At 36.9% G+C, this 12,319-nt stretch overlaps 1 protein-coding gene and 1 long non-coding RNA gene across 5 annotated transcripts; one reads left to right on the top strand and one right to left on the bottom strand.

Moving 5' to 3' along the window:
- Nucleotides 1-1,882: 1,882 nt before the first annotated feature.
- LOC115746440 (MADS-box protein SOC1-like) lies at nucleotides 1,883-8,593 on the bottom strand. 4 transcript variants are annotated; one of them, XM_048275715.1, is made up of 7 exons: nucleotides 8,074-8,593; nucleotides 3,599-3,680; nucleotides 2,880-2,944; nucleotides 2,677-2,776; nucleotides 2,502-2,552; nucleotides 2,336-2,377; nucleotides 1,883-2,243 (listed from the first exon to the last, which is right to left on the bottom strand). In XM_048275715.1, the coding sequence occupies exons 1-7, from the start codon at nucleotides 8,253-8,255 to the stop codon at nucleotides 2,091-2,093; spliced, it is 675 nt and encodes a 224-aa protein (XP_048131672.1). In that variant the 5' UTR covers nucleotides 8,256-8,593; the 3' UTR covers nucleotides 1,883-2,090. The 4 variants fall into 4 exon arrangements, with proteins under 4 accessions (XP_048131672.1, XP_030538059.1, XP_048131671.1 ...); XM_030682199.2 differs by having other exon boundaries at nucleotides 1,883-2,249; XM_048275714.1 differs by having other exon boundaries at nucleotides 2,502-2,543; nucleotides 2,880-2,950.
- On the top strand, nucleotides 2,146-3,058 carry LOC125314192. The gene is made up of 2 exons (XR_007197748.1): nucleotides 2,146-2,264; nucleotides 2,598-3,058. It is a non-coding gene; the product is annotated as an uncharacterized LOC125314192 (long non-coding RNA).
- Nucleotides 8,594-12,319: the final 3,726 nt, after the last annotated feature.

Consider the following 12,319-nt stretch of genomic DNA (forward strand, 5'->3'; position numbering starts at 1 on the left):
ACATTGGTCATATCGATCGGACCGTATTTCTATCCTTTTCATGCAGATAATTTTCGAATAATAAAAGGCAACACAATCAAATCTTTGAAAAGGTACAGGTCGGGAAAAATTATTAAAGAAGTCTTAACGTATTGCACTTATATCAATTCAGTTTTTGACTTTTTTTTTTTTGCAACTAAGTCCTAAGCCTTTTGCATATGGCCAATTGAATCTTAAACATTTTAAATTTGTGTCAATTCAGTCCATCTTGCTAACTTTGACTAGCCAACTATGCCGTGGACGTCGATCGACTCTAACGTAGCAATTTTTAAGAAGATTTTCTGATTTTTTTAAATTTTCTCTTTTCTATTTTCGTTCTCGTCCTTTCTTTGGCCGGTCGCTAATCTAGGGACTAGCCAAAGGCCAAGGGAAGCGAGCCTCGCCCTCGCTGTTGTTGGCCAAGCTAGACATTGCTCACCCCTCAATCAGAGGAAAAAGAAGAAAATAATTCAAAAAAATATTAAAATATTATTAAAAATTATTCACGTGAGCGTCAACCAATCAAAATTGGACTGATGGACTGAATTAGCACAAGTACAAAAGGTTTGAGACTCAATTGGCCTAACAAAAAAGGTTTATGAATAAAAAATATTTTTAAAAAAATTAAAAATATAAATATGAGAAAAATTTTACTAGATTTTTATTTCATAAAAGTATTTTAGTAATATCATTTTTCATTTTATTTGCAAATTTTTTTATTGTTTAAAATAATCATTTGCTTTTGTTAATTTGATGTGAAGTTTTTATATATGTAACATATACATGCTTAATTGTATAGATTTTCCTAGAACATTAGTATGTTTTGGTAATATGGATCAAAACGGATCGGATATGGATCAATTGCAAGTCAAGTTGGATAAGGGTCATTAAATATTGAGACCCTTAATGACCCATTTAATCTGACCCTATCCACCCATTTGATACCTCTAAGTACAAGACATAGACAGTTTGAGTGTGATCCCCCAAGTCATCGTACAATATAAGAAAGCCTTTACAACACATCTATAATTTGTTGAAGTTTGTTTGGAAAACAAAAAGAATAAAAAGTTGCCTTTCTAATCCCATATAGGATAGAAAGAAGAGTGCAAGTTTCTTTATTAGTTAGAAGGCTATTATGATCTTTCAAAATAAAGAAATGGGCAAGTGGGTTAGACCCCACTATAACCGCATGCGGGTGCACGTGTGATTGTGCGATTTTGATAATTAACCGTTGAACTCTATCGAAACAGTGCGACTGTTCACATAGGAGTTAAAGTTAATTTTTCTTTTATTATTATAATTTAATTTCCAATTTTATACAACGAAGAGTTACAATTTTTCAGACGCGACAATTTTTGAACAATGAAAAGTTGTGTCCGTCCGAATTAGCAATTTTGAACACGAATAGGTGTCTCTGAATTGTGATTTTTCAAACATGAACAATTGTGTCCGAATGGCAATTTTCACACACAAACAACCATGTCCAAATTGCAACTTTTTGGACATGAATACAAGCGTTCGCATGGGAAGTTCAGACACTAAGAGATGTGTTGTGTTAGTATCATATAATGGATAATTTTGTTCATTTTCAAAAAGTTACTTTCATTTTTTTCGTTTTTCTTTAAAAAAGAAACAATCATCTTTCATTGTTTCGCAAAGAGTTTTAGGAAATTTACTAAAATTGCTATCCAATATTCTCACCGTGACTTTATTGTATCCTGAAAAAAATTTACCAAAAACCTATAGTAACTTCGTGAGGTAAATTAATCCTAAAAGAAAGTGATTACACGCCTCAAAGTTCGACTACATTGTTGCTCCATTTTTCTCATATTTTCCAACATAATCCTCATATGAATACATACACGCGCAAACACTAGGTACGTTCTTTATTTTTTAGTAGCAAATACATGCTCCAAAGTACAAGGAGGCGAAGGATTAAAGCCTCCATCTTCTAACATTTGGGTAACAAAACCCCTTCAGACAGATGTCATGAACTCAATCACGAAAAAATTAGAGAGAGAGAGAGAGAATTGCAAGTAATGGGAGCTTCTTAACAAAACCACTTCAGACAGCTAGTGTATGCTCAAACAATCTTCATGTGGATCGATGTATAATCGTTGTCTTCGAGGGCATCCTATGGATAATTCGGTTTCCACGTCCAGTCCCCGTCCTCGAGGAACTTCTTGAGGCTCGGTCACAGATTTCAGCGGCTCTAGCTCATCGTTCTGAAACTTAAAACGTCCATGGTAAGATCATAGTTCATAACTTGAAAGTTTCAGGCAGTATCCGCTGGCTAGAAGAGATTGAGGGATATCACCTTAGCCCGTAACTTTCTGTTCTCGTCCAACAACTTTTTCTCCTGCAATGGATCGCAGAAAGATTTATCACATATGTACTAGAAATCAAAAGTCGATGAATCTAGTGAAACCAGCAGAAGCACATGCGATCACAAATGCATGCACATGGATTCACAGTTTAATTACCTTGTGCTTCAGCTGCTCAGTTTGCCCCTTCAAGATTTGATTCTGCATGAGCTTGCGATGGACGAGTGATTAGTAGAACATCATGTTAATTTGTAGATACTCCATTATCTTTTTTGGGGGGAAATTGTAGAATCAATACATGAGCGACACAACTAGAGGTGCACCTTGCATGTACCTTTCTTGCCCTAATTCTGCTTAAGCTTCTCTCTAACTGATTCTGCGTTGATTGTAGCTCCTCGATGGAACACGTATCTAAGACTTCTCCTAAGAGCCGTCTACACAACCATTCGTGCATAATGAAATCAACACGATATCAGACTGACTAATAAAAGATTTAACGATTTGCCAAAAACATTACGAAGGAGATCAGTCTTGGACCTTTTCGAAATGTCAAGAAGTTCAATCTTCTTTACCATCATGTCTAGAGAGTTTCCCTTCAGATTCTGCATCCAAAAAACAGACACACTTAGCTCCGTTCAACTTGAATGATGTCTCGAGTTTGTTCTCTCTTTGTTGTTCACATCCTTGAGTGAGAGAAATGAATGCTGTGACGGTCATTGATTGCCAGACAACTATACAAAAACATCATAAGCAAATAGCACAATTACTATTGCATCCTCTCATAACAGTGAACAGATTATGCCTCATATCTATTGATATTTTTAGAATTGTTTTTCAACAAGCTAGAGCCAGATATTTGTTATCTAGAAATTTCTCATCCAAAATTAATTGCAAGTTTAAGAAGAGAAGTCTGCATTGGGATATGACATGTGTAATCCACTTCATTGACGCAAATGACTAGTCGAACTTGTGAGAGTGGACACAATGTTTTTGCCTGTCTTAAGCAATCTTCCTTTTCGCTGCTAAAACTTCCATGCAAAGTAGGGACCTCGACATTCTGAGAAAAATAGGTAATCGTCGTAGTCAGGGCAATAATCAATTAGAATATAATTAATCCCGACAAGGGTACTGGTTTAGTTCCCCTAGCTAGCTGTGAACTCTTTTATGAAACTTCAAGACATGATGATCAAAGATGGTTAATATTGATGATGACGAGGGATTGATGCTAAGAACATGATCAGTATCAAAAGGCAAACCTGTAAATCATTTTCGGTAGTTTCTGCACTGGATCCCGGATCCTTTGCTTTCCTCTGATACCGTTCTATTATGTTGCTCATGCTGAAAATCACCATTGCCATATCAGCATTTATATGACTTGCGTGTCCTAGAGGAAATGACCAGAGCTATAGCAGCCAAATGCTTACTGAAACATATCGAGACAACGATTAACGATACACACGAATACTCTGGTAAACATTTACCCTTTGACCTGCTATCAAAGTTCCAAGAAGAAAAGGAAACTTGAAACCGAAAAAAGCATTTGTGCATGGACGTGTTGCTTCATACATCTTGCTTTGATACTCAGAAGAAGTTCTTCGATCCAACAAGCTCAGTGGCGAGTCGACTAGAGAGAAATGATTGATGATCTAATCAAACACAACTGAAGGACCAACTTTTGCACGTTGGCGATTCATAAATTTTAGCACAACCTAACCAAGGAAAGAAGGGGAACTCAATAACTACAGCAAAAAATTAGTCTGATGAAACGGAACTGACTTCTTACTCTACCGTCATGCTAAAAGTAAAGTGCGCAATTGTTTACTTTAAAAGTTTTAAGTGATTAGAAAGCGGCAATTTATAGTTTAGATATAACTCGAGAACACCTTTTTCTACCAATTCAGCCATCCTTATTATCGGCACAGGCAGGTTGACTGGAGAACTGGGATTTCTCTTCTCTATGCCTTCATTCCTACCTAATCACTCAGTAGTAATTTGACTTTTGAATAAAGGGTGCAAGTTGTGACTAGTACATAAAGACAAATTCTATGTAATCTCGGCTCCTGTTAAAATGATGGAAACCATCTTTTACAATGATGAGGCCACAAAGATCCATTTCTTTCGGCTCATATGGTAATTGATGCATTGGCATGAAGATGGAAACATAGGAGGGTTTTGTAATAGAAGAATTCAAATCTGAGGAACTTTTTTCTTATCCATTCTTAAATGAATGTCTTCAGCTAGTTTGGTCACCCAAGACACGAGCCTCTAGAACATCATATTCAGCTTTTGATCAATAGATAGGATTCCTAACTTCTTTAAAGAAACATATATAGGTAACTAAATATTCCAAAACTTGGGAGTTCTAAAATATTTGGCGACATGTAATAGCAATGATGTGTCACAAGGCTTAGCAAGAACTTGGCCAAATGACTAGTGATTTTCATTGTCAATCTTACTATATAGAGCATGTTAAGGTATCCCACACTTTCGACCACAAAAAAAGGCATCCCACAGCGATTGTATAGGACTTTAATGGACCATATATTCATGCTCGCTTATTAACTTAAGTTTTTCTGTTGAACTTACTAATATAGTATTAGAGTCAAGTTCCGCCCAAGATTTTATTCCCCATGAGAGGCTCCCTATTTCTCATTGCTTGTTTATGAGGTTTCAATGGGCTTTATATTAATTCGGCATCTTTTCATCTATCGGTTTAAGCTTTTGGATTGGACATTATGACACGACATAAATAATGCAATAATAGAAATAATTTAAGTAATCTTTAATAGAGTGCCAAGGTACAAGATATAGGATTGTTAGATTACCAAACATATGATCTCTTTCCAATTGGTTATTAATTCAACACTGAAGCACATTGCACTCTTATTGTTAGAAACAAGCACTTCTTTCTTTTCAATAACTTAAACTGACAGGTAAAAATAAATTTCTTATCGCGGGTAAATCAATCTTTGGTCATGAAACACAGTGTGGATATAACTGCACCAAATCTACAACCACCGCAAGCTAGGAAAATAGGCACAAAAATCATGAATAACAGATACGATAAAGCTGAGATGAAATGTCAGGATTCAATCCAATACCGCCAACAAGCTCCAATGAAGTGACGTAAAACAAATGTCTACACTATTTCTTAATCGGGTCATCAAATTACACATGATAATATATCATGACAAATCTCAAATTAATACACATGTGACAAATTTACTCTAAACTAATTTTTTTACCACAAAAAAATCCAAACTAATACATTTGTGACAAATTTCCCCAAACTAATTTTATAACCACCAAAAATCCGAAACCGGTACATTGATGACAATTTGCCCCGATTAGATTATGTTAAATTGGGTTAATATCACGAAAAACCCAAACTAGTATACATATAATAAACGAAGGGTAAAAACCCCAGATTAGAACATCCGTCAAATGTCATGTGTCATCCAACTCAATAATTTGATGGTAAAATTTAACAGAAGTTAACAGATGATAAATTTATCACATGTGCACCAATTTGGGTTGTGGTCAAAAAATTAATTTAAGATTTTTCACGATATTAACCCTATTATATATTCCATTGTGGTAAGTGCATAAATGTGAAACAAAGAGGAGAACAAGTGTCTTTGCTTTTCTCGAGAGAATAATAAAATTTTTACTAGGACTGATTGTACAGTATAGATTTTGTGTATTAAGTACTAGAACTGGGAAATCCTAACTCTTGCTCTTAGTAGCAGATTAGTTTTCCATTAACATTGAGTGCTAGATCGGCATCCTATCCATGCATACGTTGTCCCGATCTCCGTCACTTAACTTCTAAGAAAATACACAAACTATCAATATGGATTACAAATATTAAGTCCAATGAACCACAAAGATCATACAAACAGTAGCCAAAAAAGGGAAAATTGTCCAAAAAACCTTAAATCTATTGCATTTCGTCAATTTAGCCATATATCTTTAAATGCTGCAAATTAAATATTCAACTTTTCCACGTTTTGCTAATTAAATTGACCGAAAATTACTGACATAGACACCGACCATCCTATGAGGCCCGGCCGGCTCTAACAAAGGAAAAGAAAAAAAAGTAAAGAAGAGAAATAGAGAAAAAAGGAAAAATAGAAGTTCAAAAAAATTATCAAAATATTATTAAAAATTAATCACGTCAGCATTGGCCGTGCCACGTAAGATAGCCAATGTCCACGTCAACAGTTTCCTATCAAAATTGGCTAGATGGACTCAATTGGCAAAACGCGAAAAAGTTTGACTGAATTAGCAAAAGTGCAACAGGTTTAAAACTTTTTGAACAGTTTTCCCAACTAAAAAATAATACACTTAGTGACCATAAATCCAATCTTTCAGAATATATAGCTCTCTTACAAATCAAGAACTAAGGGAGGCAGATTTGAGGTGATAAAACTCCTCTCACGGTGCACACAATATTGAGAAAGAGATTTACCATCTTCCTCTACCATAGATGAGAGAATTCTCGGCAAGACCAAGTTTATCTTTGTCAGCAAGTCTTTCCAAGACAAACATTAGACGGAGATAAAAAAAATGTTGGCTTACATGATTGTCAGTGTAACCAAAATGTATTCGTTGGTAATCATTAGACGGACAAAAATTAAAAATGATGTCATCCAAGCCATGCCCGCCATATTGTGAGTGGATTCACACATGTGGATGGGGCGATTTGCGTGCATCCGTACGCATAAGTCTAGTCATAAGTTATGCAAATAGCCATTTTATGCAAAATAAAATAAAATAACTTAGTTCACGGTTGATTAACCAGAATAGAAGCAATTACATTTCAACGCCTGCAGTAGAAAGTTTTTATTTCATGTCAGCTCCTAGTGCAACTCTAAAATGGGTGATGACCATGTGTATATAAAGATCTTATTTCCAAGTTGACAATGAAGAAGTGATCCTTTTGCTACAGAAGTTCATACTTTTGAGACAACCGAAACGTCCGGCGAGTTAAATTGTGTTCAAATAGATCAAAGTTATGTCAACACAGTGCGGTTTAGAACATATTTTGCAAAACATGATCAACTTGTTCATACAAATACCGACTTACCCACCATCAAGAAATCAAAATATTCGCCCTTCATATTGGTATATATTTAGTTACAAGATGAAAATTTACACAGGCCACTATGGTGTTGACTGTAAATACTAAATACCATTTGCAAATATAATTTTTTTCTTCCATATGCGAAATAAAAATCTATTTCTATCATTTCGTACTCCAAGCAGCACTGCAGAGATTATGCAGATCTCAATGTGGGAGCATTTCGACCCCAAAAAAAAATTCTGGGAGCACGGACCAGAAAAAACGGAAAGAAAATTTTACTATATTATACACTAATTGCGGTGCAAGACTGTAGCAACAGAAGATAAAGATCTGACTGCAGGGAAGAAAACTAAGAGATAAGATGATAATTACTTGCCTGTTTGGTTAAAGTCGTAGGCATCTTAGAAACATCACTTAATGACAGTGTCATCCGTACTAAAATCATAACGAACAGAAAGGCACTAATTCCGACCAGAAAACTTAACAAGAATTACTGGGTTTTCGTTCATTTCATTGCTTTTTTTTACAGCCATTTCATTGCTTTTTTTTACAGCCAGTCCAGTCATGACTGAAGACAGCACAATCAAGAAACAGCGGATAATCACAGCAAGCGAAAGTAGCAACTGGTTCCATCAACTGAAGTACCTTGAGCTAGAGAACTCGTAAAGCTTTCCCGAAGGAGAGAAGACGACGGCGGCAACTTCGGCGTCGCAGAGAACCGAGAGCTCGAAGGCCTTCTTGAGCAGCCCGTTCCGGCGCTTCGAGAAGGTCACCTGCCTGCTCGCGTTGCTCTCTATCCTCTTCATCTGAGTCTTCCCTCTCACCATATTTCGCTTGTCTCCTCGCGCCGGAGAAACGAGACCGAAAGAAGCAGCCGAAGAGCTCCAAGAAACGATCTGCACGATGCCAAAGGAAACGGGGAACCGAGCGAAGGAGGAGGCAGACCGGATCTGCAAGACCCGGATTAGGGTTTCCAGAAATGGAAAAGGACAGACGAGAATCTGAACCGGAAACAAGATAAAAGGGCTTGCCGGGTGAAGGGGAGAAGGATCTGATAACCTGTTCTCTACATCATTTACCTCGAAGGAGATGAAAAATTTCAGAGACCCAAGGAAGATTAGATCCGAGAAACCCTAAGGGAACATTCTCCTAAATGATTATGAACAAGTGGGTGGATCAAATAAAGAAGGGCAGAGCTAGGAAATATCTTTCTCCTTTTGGTAAGATCCTGGACTGGAGAAGACAAAAGTAAAAATGGGGGGAGAGAATAAGTCCAAACGGGTGGATGGGCCCATCGGAATCCGATACCACCTCGTGGTGAGACGACACGTGGCGCTAGGGAGGAGTGGGCCCCGTCTAGCTTTTAAACTCAATATCATGTCGACCTTGAACATCACGCGTGCGACGCAAGATTGTATAGGACGATTTAGTTCTCCTTTTGAATTAAAAGAGAAAAAAACAAAACGAAACGAAACGAAATTGTCAATCGTGGTACGACATGACCCATTGATCCATTTTACGTCATATAAAATAATTGAATTGCCCGAACCCCCCAATATTTAACTGTCCATTTATTCAAAAGAAAACTACTTTTCACAATTGCTTTTCGACTTTTTGATATTTAAACAACAAAAAACTAATTGATGTACAGACCATGCTCTCATAGACTGAAAACAACAAACTTAGAGCGTGTTCGATAACAATTCTATGTTCAGGAATAATTTTTAAGTATAAATATTTTTTTTCTACTCCGTTCCCGAGAGCAGATAAGTAGGTTTTTTTTCTTCTTCTTATTTCTATTCCAAATTTGTTTTCAGCCACTAATATGTTTTCGGAAACAGAAAAATGAGCTAATGTTACCAAACAGAAAAATTATAACCTCACGCGTGCGATGCAAGATTGTACGACGATTTAGTTTCCTTTCGAATTTTAAAAACAAATTGTCCGTCATGGTTCGACATGACCCATAGTTCCAATTTTTTTTTTTAGGTCGAAACCCATAGTTCTATTTACGTCGCCTAAAATAATTGACTTGCCCGATCCTCAATGTTATGAAATAATATTTAGGTTGCGTTTGGAAGATCGGATATAACTCTGAATATGATAACTTATATCCTATCCAGTATTTGGTGGAACACGAAATCCAGATTTGTCCGGATATAACCTGGATAAAAAAATCTTACGTAGGAGATGGGACCCTAGACGTGGGATCGCCCGAGGCTGGGCCTCATCCTCGGCGGTGACCGTGAGCTCGGGTTCCCTTGCATCGATCGATGGCCTTATTGGTAACCGCTTTGGCTTCTTCAATTAGACCAAATAGATACAATGCAAAGTCAAGGTCTCATTGTATATCTGTAATGAATTTACCTAAAACTATTTTTTTATCGCAGAAAATCCCAAACCGATACACCTGTGACGAATTTACCTAAACCGATTACTTTGACCACCAAAAACCTCAAACCGATACACATGTGATAAATTTACCCTGTGTTAATTTTCGTTAAATTGAATTAATATCACGAAAAACTCTAAATTGATATATCTGTGATAAATATAGGGTAAAAATCCTAAACGTGTACATCCAACAATTGTTACTTGTCATCCAAATCAGTACTTTGATGATAAAATTTAACGAAAACTAACGGACGGTAAATTTATCACAGGTGCATCAATTTGGGGCAAATTTATCAAAGGTGTACCAGCTTAGGATTTTTGGTGGTTAAAAAAATTGTTTGGGGTAAATTTCTCACGGACATACCAATTTAGATTTTTTTATGGAATTAACTCTAATATTTAACGGTCTATTTGTTTGAAAGAGAACTGTTTTTCACAATTGCTTTTCGACTTTTTGATATTTATACGATGAAATTTTTTTTCATAGACTAAAAACAACAAACTCGATGCATGTTCGATAACAATTATGTTTCCAAGAACAATTCCGAGCAGAAATGATTGTTTTCTTTTATGTTTCTAGGAACAAAGAAGTAAAGTAAATTTTTTTTCTTCCTGTTTTTGTTCCAAATCTCTTACTAACCATTGATATGTTCCCTAAAATGAAAAAATTAATTGATGTTAGCAAACAAATTTCCATTCTTTTTCTATTTTCAAAGACAAAATAACAGGAATCGGAGAAATATAAGCGTTACCAAGCATACTCTTAAATTAAGGAAAAACAATTTTCCTTCTAATAAGAAAAAAAAAAACTTTTCTTAAACCACCAAATACACGAAAAATAACTATTTTTCTTGAAAATGATTCTCATACAAAATACGTTCTTTTTTTATGAAATTTTCAGTAAAATAAATGCACCCTAAGCCTAACTAATACAGGCTTAGCCTAGTAGTCAAAGTGCTTAACATTGGAAACCAAGTTCGATCCCCAATGACCCATTTCAATGTAGGCCGCCATAAATTAGTGACCCATTTCAATAGTTTAATGTGGTCCTTACCATAGAGAATGGGCTTGTCTTATTGTTTTATCACCGTAGATTAAGTTGGTAACAGCGAACATGATCTCGTTGCCTTGTACTTCAATTTTGCAACGAAAGTTTTTTTTTTTTTTTTCATAGAGAAAAAACTATAGAAAACCCCAAATTATTTTTGTTACACCATAAATCCCAAATTTGTATATGCATGACATTTATCCCAAACTTTTTCTACGTGACAACAAAAATCTCAACTTATACTTACGTGACATATTTACTTTTCGTCAAAATTTCGTTAACAGTGCCGCTTAAAATCTTGTGGCTGCTAAAAAATTATGTCGACATGCCGCTCACATGTCAAAAATATGTCAATTCATTGTACGTTTTTCTTTTCTCATTTTCTTTTTCCTTTCTTTTGAGCTACCTCCTTGTTCTGGGGACACTAAGGACACTGGCGATGGTGACGGTACGGATGGCGGCCATGGCAAGGGCGTGAAGTCTTAAGGAGGAAGGAAAATAATCTTAATAGAGGATAAATATGTGGCGTAGGTAGAGGGGGCCGGTTCAACGGAACCGCCGGTTCCGGTTCGAGAACCGGCGGTTCCGGTTCCAAAAAAAGGTGGAACCGGAACCGGCCCTTGAAGAGCCGGTTCCGGTTCCGGGTTTGGAACCGCCGGTTCGGGCCGGTTCGGTTCCGGTTCTGAACCGCCGGTTCCAAAGCCCAATTACTCTTTTTATCAAACCTACTCCCTCTTTTTTTTTTTTTTTTTTTTAAACCGGGTTGGAACCGGCCCGGAACCGGCGGTTCCGGGCCGGTTCTCAATTCTGATTTAACGGAACCGGCCCTTGAGGGCCGGTTCCGGTTCCGGGTTGGAACCGTGGGCCCGGTCAACGGGCCGGTTCCGGGCCGGTCAACGGGCCGGTTCCGGGCCGGTCAACGGGCCGGTTCCGGGCCGGTTCCGGGCCCACGGGTCCATTTGGCACCCCCTAGGCGTAGGTCTAAGTTTGAGTATTCTCATATCATAAAATATAAAATTTGGATAAATATCTCACATACATACAAGTTTAAGGATTTTTGTGTCACATAATTTTTTTAAGTAAATATATCATCCAAGTATAAGTTTTTGGTGATATGTCATACATAAACGAATTTGAGGTTTTTGTTGTCACAAAAAGAAATTATAGTTAAATATGTCACAGTGAGCAAAGCTTCGGATTTTTTGTATCTTTTACCCTAATTTTTCCCTCTAGTGCTAAGTTGGATAAAAACCAGTGACGAGCTACCACATTATTGAATATAGATCACGACCAGTGAGAATGTACCATGTGGCTCAACCATGCTTCGGTGAATTGGTATTGGATGGGTGGGCTACTCCAAACCGTCCCTCGACTTGCTCCGCGCCATGACTGTGGAGTCCGTCTACAGCATCCGATGCTTTGCGCATGATTAAGTTATTAGTATTGAAC

Source organism: Rhodamnia argentea, chromosome 3 (assembly GCF_020921035.1).
Source record: "Rhodamnia argentea isolate NSW1041297 chromosome 3, ASM2092103v1, whole genome shotgun sequence".
Taxonomy (NCBI): Eukaryota; Viridiplantae; Streptophyta; class Magnoliopsida; order Myrtales; family Myrtaceae; genus Rhodamnia; species Rhodamnia argentea.

Bases quoted from the DNA above. Each gene is read 5' to 3' on its own strand.
- LOC115746440 (XM_030682199.2), bottom strand. From the start codon at position 8,255: ATGGTGAGAGGGAAGACTCAGATGAAGAGGATAGAGAGCAACGCGAGC. The intron at 2,777-2,879 runs GTCCAAGACTGA...ATGGTTGTGTAG, and splicing joins CTTCTTGACATTTCGAAAAG to ACGGCTCTTAGGAGAAGTCT. The intron at 2,553-2,676 runs GTACATGCAAGG...GTCCATCGCAAG, and splicing joins GCAGAATTAGGGCAAGAAAG to CTCATGCAGAATCAAATCTT.